The sequence below is a fragment of the Alligator mississippiensis genome, chromosome 11 (assembly GCF_030867095.1).
Source record: "Alligator mississippiensis isolate rAllMis1 chromosome 11, rAllMis1, whole genome shotgun sequence".
Lineage (NCBI taxonomy): Eukaryota > Metazoa > Chordata > Crocodylia > Alligatoridae > Alligator > Alligator mississippiensis.
Window position 1 is genome coordinate 63,462,901 of NC_081834.1, and position 11,957 is coordinate 63,474,857.

At 56.3% G+C, this 11,957-nt stretch overlaps 1 protein-coding gene across 1 annotated transcript; it reads right to left on the reverse strand.

Annotated features, from left to right (window-relative positions):
• Positions 1-833: 833 nt before the first annotated feature.
• On the reverse strand, positions 834-7,823 carry LOC132244204 (H-2 class II histocompatibility antigen, E-S beta chain-like). The gene is made up of 6 exons (XM_059715282.1): positions 7,649-7,823; positions 6,980-7,252; positions 3,728-4,009; positions 3,444-3,554; positions 1,925-1,948; positions 834-1,543 (listed from the first exon to the last, which is right to left on the reverse strand). The coding sequence occupies exons 1-6, from the start codon at positions 7,752-7,754 to the stop codon at positions 1,530-1,532; spliced, it is 810 nt and encodes a 269-aa protein (XP_059571265.1). The 5' UTR covers positions 7,755-7,823; the 3' UTR covers positions 834-1,529.
• Between the last annotated feature and the right edge of the window lie 4,134 nt (positions 7,824-11,957).

Here is an 11,957-nt window from a genome sequence, read left to right on the forward strand (position 1 = left end):
TTACAAAGGAGAGCTAGACCCAAGGGACCAACTCTTCAGTGCAAAGTGCCTCAGCTGCACCAGACTCATTCAGTCAGTGCCTGATCACAGTGAGGGAAATTTTGCCAACTTAGGGAATCGCACCCTTCACCTCATTTGTGCTAGAAATGGCAGGTCCCCTTCTCCAGAACAGAATTTCCCAAGTGGGCTGATCTGATCTCCCCTTTCGCAGACCATCAGTAAGGGACAAGCCATGCTCATGATGTCCAAGGACACTCAGAAACCAACACGCACAGCCAGGAGCATGGGAAAGAGCTGCCAGGCTGCCCAGCACAGACTATATTGTGACCATGCAGGGACATGAGACCTGTATTACCATTAGCAGGTTCACGGAACAAGAACCAGATATTCTCATGTGCATGTTCAGCACCTTCACAAGCTCACACTCTCAGTAGTTGATGTCCTCCAAAGCCAGCGGAGAGCCCTCAGGGCAGGGCCCAGGGACGGCCTCTGCTGGCACCTGCTGATGGGGAGCCGAGCACAGCCTGTGCAGAGCTGTGGGGTGAGCCCAGGGGAAGGCACCAAAGGTGACTTGAAGCGAGGCCTGTGAATCACAGCGGGATTGGTGGCACCCCCGAGGTCAGCCTTGTTACAGCTTCACTGCCATTTGATTCCTGATTGCAACTCCCACCATCAAAAGAAATGTAGCAGCCACGGGGTGAGGGAAACACCAGGTGCAGTTAGGAGAGCGTGGGGGAGCCTGACTTTGCTACATGGGGTGTAAACCCACAAGGCTTCAGAAACAGACCCAGGGAAATGGAGCTCTGAAAAGGGAGGGCTCAACGCACCGCAGACACTGGTGAGACAATTTATTGGTCAGAAACACCATCGCCCCCAGCAGGACAGAAACCTGCTCCTTTTCATCCCAAAGGAGTGATCCAGAGCAGTAGCAGGAATAATTAAATAGCACAAGCTCCAGCACATGTTTCAATGCACCCGATTCACCCCTCACCTGCTTCTCTCCAACAGCCCCACAGGACACCTGGGACCCCAGGCCAGGCTTACCAGATCTCAATTGCAACGAGGTGGCTACAAGCTCAGAGACCCCCCCCCCAGGACCACCCTGGCACAAGGGTAGGACATGTGTTCCCTGGGTATTGCTGGGCTCCTCCATCCTGTCCTTTCCTAACAACATGTTTCCACCGCTCAGGCTGAGGGTGATACTGGTCCTTTCTTGGGCATATTAGCTTAAGTTGGGGCCCCACGGGAGTCTCAATCCAAAGGGCTGTGACAACTGCTGCAAACAGCCTTGTTACAACTCCCCGTGTTTCAGATATGAGTCCCATGAAGGTCCCCCCAAAAGCAGTAGCATTTCTGAGTGCAGATGTGGTTCAGGCGTAGGCAGATAAAGGGTTAATTCTGAGGAATCAGCCCCAGGGGTCCAGGTGAGGACAGAGGGAAAGTGAGAAGAGCTCCAGATACAGGGACAGGTGCCAGGAGATGGGGCTGGAGAATCACGCTGGGCAATGCAGGCCGCGAAGCTGCAGGATCTAACTGAGGAGCCCTGCAGGGAGAGAGGGGAGACATCAGCACAGGGCAGGGACTAGCAGCACTGGGGAAGGGCCACGGGGGTGGGGATCTGACAGGCGCCAGGGCCTCCCTAGAGGCTTGTCTGGAGCCTCCGGGTGGGGAGATGCTTTTGCAGGGCCCAGGATGCTCTGACCGTGGGAGTAGCTCTAGGTTTGGCCCAAATGGCACTAATGAGGGAGATGGAGACTCCTCCTCTTCCTCACTGCAAATGCTCCATGTTCCACCTCCCACCCATGCTGGGCTGGGCAAGTGTTGGGGTGAAAGGGCAGGGGCAGCCGCTCCATGGACTCCCTGTACAGCCTGTGGTCCCTGAGGGGGAGGGGGCTTCATAGGGGTAGACTGAGATGGAAATTACCTGTTGGCTGGGGAACGGGGCGGCCTGGAAAACAAGGAGAAACATGGTGAGAGTCTCACCAGAGGCAGCCCCTCTGAGAGATCAGAGATCCTGCCCTAGCCCTGAGGTGCAAAGCAGACCCCATTAGGGACCCCACATCCCCCATTAAAAACCCAATGACGGGCTCACCCAAACAGGGCTGGATATAGGGATTCACTGTGTGCACGTGTAGATATTTCCCTGAACTGGATTCACTACTCAGTGCTTTGGTCTCTATTCCCAGAGAACATTCAGCAAGGATGAATTCTACCAGGGTCTCACTTGTGTGAGCCACAGTGTCAGCTAGGAAGGTATGTCTGTATCTTCACTATATGACCCAGGGCAGGCAGGGAGATGTGGGCTGAATCAAGTGTTCAGTACACCCATAGACCAGACCATGGCTGTGCACATTTTGGAGGAGCCCTTGCTATGTTTTTCTTTTCTGACAAAAACTGCAATTGAAAATTTAGGGAAGAAGAAAGTGGTGAGGGGTATCATAAAGAAGGAAACTGATTCCAATAAGCATGGGTGCAAGAGAAAATGTACTATCCTCTCATACTGCAGGGAGTTTTCCTTAAGGAAGAAAAAATAACACCAAAAACTCCACCTGCAAGAAATTGCAGTGAGCAGTATGTGTGAGAAATATGGTAAGAGCAGCTTCCACTAGTTCCCAGGTAGGCATGAAAGCTGCATGGGCCCCATAGGGAGCAGAGCCAGGAGCAGTGCTTTCTCCTTTCTGCTGCTGCTCCTCATCTCCTGACTGCAGGAAAGGTCTGTTATGCTCCTCTCTGCCAGTCACAATGCAGGGGGACATTTTCTCCTTGGGTCTGGTGTAGGTGAGACAATCCTTCCCTTGTTCCACATCCCTCCCTGACTGTCTAGGGTAATGGTGAGTCCAGAACAACTGACAATTGCAGGCCTTTCACACTTACAGGGCTGAGGATCTACATTATATTTGGCTGAACAAAATGAGTCTGACCCACCAGCTGCCAAAGCTTTCTCTGTTGGAGCAACAAAGTCCGAGACAAGGGCAGCTGAGATTAAGGTCTGCTGGGATATGAAGTCTTCCCAGGGGCAAACCTGATTCTGTGCCAGCAGACAAGCAACAGGACAGAGAGAAGTTTGGGGCAGAAAGACCCCCTGATACCTCAGCCCCATGAAGTCCCGCAGTGGGTACACTCAGGTGCCCCCACCCCCTTGGGACTGGCACCTCCGAACCCAGGGTCACTGCCTTTAAGCAGAGGAGAGGAAATGCCCAGAGTCAAGGCAGTGGCAGCTCTGCCTACCCATGGCCCCTGCTCTGCCCTGCCCCTTAGAGGAGGGAGGGACAGTAGGATCCATCCCCAGCCCCAGGAGGTGAGAAACTGGGAAGACCCTGCCAGACTCCAGGGCAGTTCATACTGGGGTCTGAAAGGGAGGGGAGCCTGCAGACAGACCGACAGGCTGAGCATTTTGCCCCAACAATGCCTTGGTTCCAGCACCCCAGCCACGCCGCACTCACCTTTCTTGTTCCTCAGGTAGATGAGCAGTCCCAGAGCCAGGAAGATTAGTCCCAACACGAAGCCCCCGACCCCTGTCAGCATCTTGCTCCTGGCCGAGTCTGACTGCGCCTCTGTGGAGACAGGACCCAGAGGTGAAGGCTCAGTCTGGGCTCCCACCCCCTGCTCACACCCCTGCGCGCTGTGGGAAAGGGGTCTGACCACGGACAGCCCTTGTGGGGCTGCACAAAGGGAGACGCGTCCCCTCCAAGATCTCAGGGGCTGCCCCAGGCTCCCAGTTCCTTACCCCAGAGCACGGTGACGGGGCCCGGCAGACTGCTGTGCTCCACTTGGCAGGTGTAGACGTCCCCGCTCCGGGGGGTCATTTCCAGCATCACCAGGATCTGGAAGGTCCAGTCTCCGTTCTGCATCAGCTCCGTGGACACCACTCCAGCCGTCTGCTCCTGCCCGTTCTTCAACCATTTCACCTCGATCCCGCCAGGATAAAACCCCGTCACGGAGCAAATCAGTGTGTCTGGGTGGGCCTGGGCCCCTGATTTTGTTGGGGAGACTTTCACCTTGGGCTTGGCTGAGAAGGAAAGAGATGGAGAGAATGAGCTGGGAGAAATAGCGATTCCTCAATCAGGGGAAGTTTTCTCCCCCCAACCCCTGCCCGCCTCAGTTTCTCTCACCCCTGAGCAATGAGTTTAGTTAAATCTTTACTTTGGTGCCACTATAAAACTGCTGTGTTTTCCCACATGCAGCACACATTCTTTTCCCCAAGAACAAATAGCTGGACTTTGCAATGTGAAGCTGAACTGAGGAATTCGGTAAGAGCAGTTTCTGGACTCTCAAGAAGCGGAGCAAGTGGGAGCCTCCCTGCTACTACTTGCTTATATATTTTAAGAAAATGTGTTTTTCTCCCCTGATGCATGTTGTTGCTGCTGCATGTTGCATTCAAGAAAATATGCTATTTTTTTATCATTAAAGCTAAACTTGTATTGCAGTTTCTTTTTCTTAGTTGCAAATGACCTGAATCCAGGAGTGTCTTTCAAAGGCTCTGGATTCCCTTTTTCCTTCAAGATGTCATGGGGAGACCTCTCCGTTTTGGAGGCCAAGCTCTATGGCTGCAGCACCAAGTGTCCTGTCCTGGATTAATGGCTTCCAACTGTGGACAGCCAGGGGCTTTGCTTGGGAGTGCCAGAGAGTGGCAAAGATATCCCAGGTTTGGGACCTAGCCCTGTCCCCAGGAGACCGCATTATGTGTCTCATAAGCAGACGTTCGGGTTTTCCATTTACTGCAAAAGAATGTTGATGCTCTCCTTTAAAGAGAAAAGGTGGCCGGGTAGAGATGCAGCCCCGCATGTGAGTTCCCCTGGTCTGCTACTCCTCACCCTGCTGGTGGCGCGGCCTTACTCCATGGTGGCAGGGCTGCTGCAGAGGTGTTGGCGGCAGTGGCAGCAGTGAGTCTTGCCATCCTGCTCCACCCTCCTGTGCCAGGTCCCACTCTCTGGGCCACAAAGGCAGCTCCTGCCTGGTGGTCCGGCCAAGCTATAGCCTCATGCCCTGCTGTGGGCATACAAATCTGGGGGGGGGGGCATGTCCCCCCATACCACCCCAACTCATCACCTATGATGTTGCATATGGTTGGGCACCTCCCCTGCCCCATACAACCCCCTTCCCAATATACAGAGGGGCTGCAGCCTGGGGGAGGGGGAAGTGAATTGAAAGTGGGGGCACCAGCAGGACTGAGGTGCATGGGGGGTTGCCAGGAGAGAGGGAAACTGGCAGGGATGGGGGCTGTGGGTCAAGAGTGTGGGGCACCAGTGTGGATGAGGGACTGCGGTTCGAGAGCAAAGGGACTGGTGAAGATGGGGAGGTGCAGGTCAGAAGTGAGGGGCATCGGCAGAGCTAGTGGGCTGAGAGTCAGGATTGAGGGGCACTGGTGGGGACGGTGGGCTGTGGGTCAGGAGTGAGGGACATTGGTGAGGATGAGGGGTGCAGGTCAGGAATGAGGGGTACCAGCATGGCTGGGGGGGCTACAGCTTGATAGTGAGGGAGGGGTACTGGCATATCAGGGCTGCTCAGTAGCACAAAGCACCGGAGGGGCGGGGGGAGCAGCTGCAGCTGGACCCACATCCTGTTGAGTGAAGGAGGCAGGGGAAGCTATTATTTTCCATGATCAATGACCAAAATCAAATGCCAAAATATAGAGGTATTTAGATGTTATTTTATTGTAAGGACTGAGGCACTGGCTGGTTTCCAAATTGGTTTAAAACAGTAAATATTTCAAAAAACCTTGTGTGCAGCTGACACCTCTATATACAGGGGAGTTTCATTTTAATCATGGAAAAATGTGGATTTGGGGTTTTTTTAATCAGAGAATTTGGGATTTTTAAACACAGGACACCAGGACCCCAGCTCATCTGGATGAGATTCCCGTTACCCCTGAATGCAGCCACTTGCCTCACGCCAAGAGCAACAAGCTTGTCTTCTCGGAGATGAGTGAGACCCTTCTGGTTTTCTACCCTGCTGGAAACGGGACGTTCCCCAGGATCTGGGCAGGCAAAGCTGTCTGGGCCCCAGGAAACCCCCAGCTGTGGTGCCCCCTCCCACACCGCAGGGACCTGCCCCCGCCCCAGGGAAAGGCTGCACAGGGCTGAGTCCCCTGGGTCCTGCCTGTGGCGCGAGTGCCCCTGCCTGGACCCACCTGCAGGCCTTGGGCAAAGCTCTTTGCAGGGACTGGTTTCTAGGGCAGGGAGCTCTGATCTCAGTCACTGGCGGATGCTGCGCAGCCGGCCCCCGGGACCAGGGCCCACAGCCACTCCCCAGCCAAAGCAGTCCTGCGAGTGGAGACGGGCAGAGCCCCTCTGACCCCACAGCTCCCATCACTGCATCGCAGGCCGTGCCTGGGCTCCTGTCCGTCCTCACCATGGGCGACCCCTGCGCCCCTCCCTCTTCCCAGCCCTGGGGGCCTGATGCTCCTGGGTCACTTCTGCAGCCCCTGGTGTGACCTGACTGCCCCATGGGTCGTGCCCCCACAGTGTGACAGTGTGACCCCAAGTACCACCCGGCACCCACCACGTGCCCCCCCCACCCCCCCCGGGGTCTGCACTCCCACCCCCTTCTGTGCCCCACCATGTCATTTCTTTCCCTTCCCCGAAACACCTGCCCCTTCCTCTGCCCGCGCCCCATGGCGCAGCTCTGCCCCTGCCCTGGCGGCGTGGGTGGAGGCAGGTGTCCCTGGGCAGTAGCGGGGATGGACGTGGGGAGTCGGGCTTGGAAAGGCTCCCCTGCAGTTACTGGCGCTCACCACTGCCCAGCAGTGTGGGGGCTATGACTGCTGCAGACCCCGGGGATGCACCAATCCTGACCATGGAAAAAGTTGGGATCACGCGTGTCCTGGTCCCTCCCATCGCTCGTCCACCCATGTCCCCTCCGGTCTGTGTGGGCACGGGCTGGGAGCACAGTGAGGAGCGGTGAGGGAAGTGTCGCCCCAGTGCCTGCCCTGCCCCCAACCTCTGTGGGGCCAGCAAGGAGCCGATCCCGGGGGACTCACCGCTGCGGTGCACCACAAGGCCTTGCTCCGCTGTCTGGTAGTTGTGTCGGCAAAACCTGTCCACTGAGCCCCGTCTGTCCTCCATCCACTCCTTCTGGCTGTTCCAGTACTTGGCGTCAGGCTCCCCCAGCTCCGTGTCGGCCACGTACACGCCCACGTCGCTGTCGAAGTGAACGAAGTCCTGCTGGTTCCAGACGTACCTCTCCAGAAGCCTCACGCGCTGGGTGCCGTTGGTGTAGAGACACTCCGACTTGACCTGGTAGAGGAAGTGCTCTGGGGGGGGGAGACAGAGGAGGCGGGTCAGGGTCTCCCCACAGCAGACCCCGGGGGGCAGAGTGCCCGGGCACTCACTGCTCTGGGACCACACGGGGCGCCCCCCCCCCCCCCCCCGGCCGTCTGCCCCCCTCCTGCCCGACCCCCCGGGCTGCCCCCCTGCCCCCCCATCCTGCCCCCCAGTGACCCCACCGCAGACCACTGCCTGTGCAGCACCCGGGTGCCCATCGGGGGTCACTGCTCCCCCGCAGCATCGCCCGGCCGTGCATCGCGGTCCCTCCGCACAGAAACCCCCGACATCCCTGTCCCTAAAGCCGGAGATCGGTTCCCCTTGCAGGAAAGCCCAGAGCTGCCGCGGCTCGAGGTCCTGCCGGACCCACCCCGAGCCCTGCTCACCTGGGGGCTCCGTGCAACGAGCCACGTGGGGTCCCAGCACCGCCAGTGTCACCAGCACAGCCCCAGCCCAGCGCCTCCCGGCCCCCGGCATCCCCCCGGGCCCCATCGCTGCGCAGGACACACAGCTGACACCCCTCGATGTCCCGAAATGAGAACTGCTCTGCCCAGCTCCGAGCACCAGCTCCCAGGACGCTGCCCAGCCCCGGGGACAGGACAGCACCCGCCCCGCACACCAATCAGCATCGGGGCTGAGCGGTGTCATCTGTCGCCAGGTAAAGCCGGGCTCAGCAGGGCTCCGCTCCACACTTGTCCCGGCTGCAGCAGAGTCGGTGCTTGGCCCCAGCACCTGCACTGGCCCCATGGCAGCTGGGTGGTGCTGGGGGGAGCCCAGGGTCCACATCCACAGAGGAGTCAGTTTTGCTCCCAGGGACCCACCCCAGGGGGAAGCCCTGTCTCCAGGGCTCAACCACCCCAGGGCTCCCTCAGCTCATCTCCCAGATGGTTCCCAAACCCTGACTTCTCCCCTCCCCTCTGCATTTCCCCCTCACACCCAGTGCACCTGGGCAGGGCTGTTCTCCCCATGTCACAGGTGGGAGCTGAGCCCCAGAGCCATACAGTGCTGTGCAGTGCGGTACATGGGGCATCTGGGGCAAAGTCAGGACCTGTGCACAAAAGTCCCTGGCAACCTTCAGGACTGTGCACCCATCTCCACTCCCTGCCCCTCTGCCCAGCCTCCTGTGGCCACACAGTCCCACAGACGGAGGCAGCAACTGGGTGCTGAGGGTGGGCAGGAAGGGTGCGCGCTGAGGAATCCCATCCACTCTGTGCACAAAGGGACTAAAGAGGGGTGCCGGGCTGGAGGGGTTTGGTCACTGGGACCAGACTGGAACTGGTGAAAGGCAGGGCCCCGTGTCCCATCTTCCCTGAGCCCCATTCATGGTACCTGCTGTCTGGTGGGAGTTTGTCCATCTCCTCTGGGCTGCTGCTCTCCCTGCCATCGCTTCATCAGCACAAGGAATTTCTCCCATTAGCGGATCCCTCCCAGCCCCTGCTGTCTGCCCAGGGGAGAGTTGTGTGTGTCCCCACCACCCTGATCTCTCTGTAGCTGCCTGACCTTGTGCCCAGTGCAAGTGCCCGCAGGAGAGGAGCTGGATAGAGAATGGGGCTTCCTCTGGGCCTAGCTGGCCCTGTGCACCCAGCTGGCAATGCAGAGCACCAGGGTGGTCAGAGCCACTTGCAGTACAGGGTCTTGGACACCTGAAACAATGGTTGGAGCAGGAATGGGAGCGGGGAAGTGGAGCCCCCTCTTTCCACATGCTGAGCCTGTGCTCCCACCAGGAGCTGGTGAGGGGGCAGGAGAGGGACCTGTTGGGGAACATGGCCCTGCAGGGGAAGGCTGGGGCCCAGGCAGCCCAGGGCTTTGGGTAAGGAGATGTGTTTTTTGTACTTCACAACCTCCATGGAGTGGACCACAGACACCCCGCTCCCCCCAGTGGGACACTCACGTGCAGTATACAGGAGGAGCAAGGACTTCTGCAGGGACATCCCAGGGCCACATCCAGCTGAGGAGAACCTGGCTTGGCCCGGCCCCATGATTTTCCAGTGCCTGTCCAGGAGTCAGGCACGCCATGGGGGTTTCGGGAGGGGATATTCCCCCTGTGAGTCATCACTGGACCCTGTGCACCAGCAGGCTTTGGTTTCTATCTTCACTCCTGGGAGGACATTGGGGTTTTGTGGGTTCAAACAGGAAAGTAACTGAACATGGGCTCGTGACCCGGTGCTGAGAAGTGAGGTGCTTCTCTAGGTTATTGCGGGGCAGGGGGCTTAAGGTGGGCAGTGTTGGCAGGTTCAGGTCTGGAGGAGGAGCAGGGCAAGGGGGTCCCTGTGCACCCAGCACTGGGGAAACCCCCCTGGCAGAGTCTGGCACTTGGGAACCCCTTGACCACAATGTGGAGTCTAGGGAGCACCTCTGTGGTGTTTGGAGCTGAAGGGACACTGGTGCCCCCAGCAGAGGAGCGTCTCTCCCCAGTGCCGGCAGCCCCAGGGCAAGGATACAGCTGCAGAAATCAGACAAGTCCAGCCTTGGGATCTCCTGGCATCAGGTCTACCTGGTAACAGGTGACAAAGCAGCTCTGGTGCATGGGATTGGTGCAGACTCAGAGCAGGGACTGCACCCACTGGAAAGTCCCTCACCCAGTCTGAGCCCTGGTTCCCCATTTCCTCCCCTATTTCCCCCGTCCCAGGTTCCTGGGAGCATGGACAGGGAACCGAACCCTGGAGAGCCCCTGGCGCCAACCCAGCGTGGGGGCGGGGAGCAGCTCCCAGAGGCTCAAAGCCACATATCGGGGAGCAGCCCTCAGCCTGGAGAGGTGCCAGGAGTGGTGCTAGGGTGGCCATGCCTCCTTTTTTATAGAGGATTGTCCTGTTTTCTGCTACTCTGTCCTCTGTTGATACGAAACTGGATGCCTTGATGTCCTCTATTTTTCACCACACTATTGAACTTCAGATTGTTTGTCTTCATTGGTTAATATATTTGTCATTTAATTAATCCTGTGTTTGTATTGGTTCTGTGAATGCCAATAAAGATCCTATTTGTCATGCTTCCTAATGGTCCTTACATTACGACTGTGTCTTGCGGTCATTAAACGTTTGTCTTCAACATCAGTTTGACATTACCCTTAATTCAAAATGCCCAAGCGAAAGATGTGGTTCTCATGGATTAGCACTACATTTAGTTAAAAAAAAAAAAATCACTATGCACTAAATGTAACTCCTCTATTCTTGAGGTACCTCGATGGCCACCCTAGCGGTGAAGCCAAAACAGAGCAGCTCAGCAAGCCTTGTCTGGAGCAAGCTGCAGAGGAAGGCTTGGTAGTAGAGCGCATTCCCTGCCTACATTTGCCTTGTGAGACAGTATCTGGCACAGCCAAGAGCATGCACACTGCTATGGGGGCTCTAAGGGGACCATTTTCTAAGGCTTAATGCAGCTGTTGAAGTCACCGGCATGTGAACAGCAGTTTAAAGTGGGAGGATGTGACTGAAAGCTGGGGTTTGTTCAAAGGCATCTTTCTGAATGCCTCAAAACCACAATGCAACAGAGGTGAGAAAGTGAGCCATAATCTGGCAGTGTTAAATGCAGAGATAAAATAAACCTCTAAGTCTAGGCACAGAAGTTGCATTGGTCCCTGGATAAGTTTTGCCTGGGTTTGATCTGGGATAAAAACATCCTGGATTGATGTGCACACACTTCACTCGTGTAATCAGGGTTTAGTGAGTGGCTGAATGCAGTGCTGCTTTTCAGTCACTGATTTAATGATGACATCCCAGGATAACGATGCAGATGCATTTGGCAATATCCTGGGATAAAATGTTACTACCTCTTATCCAGGAAACTTTGTTAGGATTTATCCTTGGCAGCGGACATGGACATCTGCAGGCTTGTACTTTGTCTCAGGACAAAACAGTTTGTCCCAATTAGATAAATGTAATCTGTCTGCAACCTAAGAGGATGGCAGGGAAGGGAAGTGGCAACAAATGTAAATTAAAGAGCCCCAAAATGCCAGTCTGGGCAGCAGTGGGTATATGGTGTCTCTGGGAGAGATGGCTGCTTAAAGCCAGAGCTCTAGGGAGAATCCAACACAATGCAAAGGCCTCGGTTCTTCCTTTTAGACTCAGAAACATTTTCCCCTACATGTTAGAGGGTAGCCACACATAAAGAAGACTGATAGATGAGAAGGTTTCTCCTCCAAAGATCACAAGAAAAAATTGTGAAGCAAAAAGCTGTCTCTGGGCACGTCTACACGTACAATCAATGTACATGAATAAACTCCAGAACTTATTGTTGTGGAGCATTTTGCTCGTGGGTGTGCCAGTTGAATGTGTGCAGCACATTGGAGTTAAGTTGGAGCAGCCTGGGCGTGAAGGGGACCCAGGGGGCAGCCTGACAGCCAAGGCTGCTCTGACCGGGCTCCATGTGCAGCAGGGAGGGGGCTGGCTGAGGCAGGAGGGTGCTTCAGTGTGGAGCTAGTTGGCAGCCCCATCCTGTAGCATCCTCCTGCCTCAGCCGGCCTTGTCACCATCTACATGTGCACCCTGGCATATGAAACCAGGCCGCCCCAGGGTAGTACTTGTGTTTAACAGGACTACCCTGCAGCAGCATTTATCAATCTACTGAGACCTAACAGTGTTGCACATGTAGACGGGGCCATTTTACTGCACAGTGAACAGTGTGCTGCACAAGAAACATCTTGTATAGACTGCCCGAGGAATCACCAGTGATGCACAGCATCTAAGGTGCCCCGTCCATCTC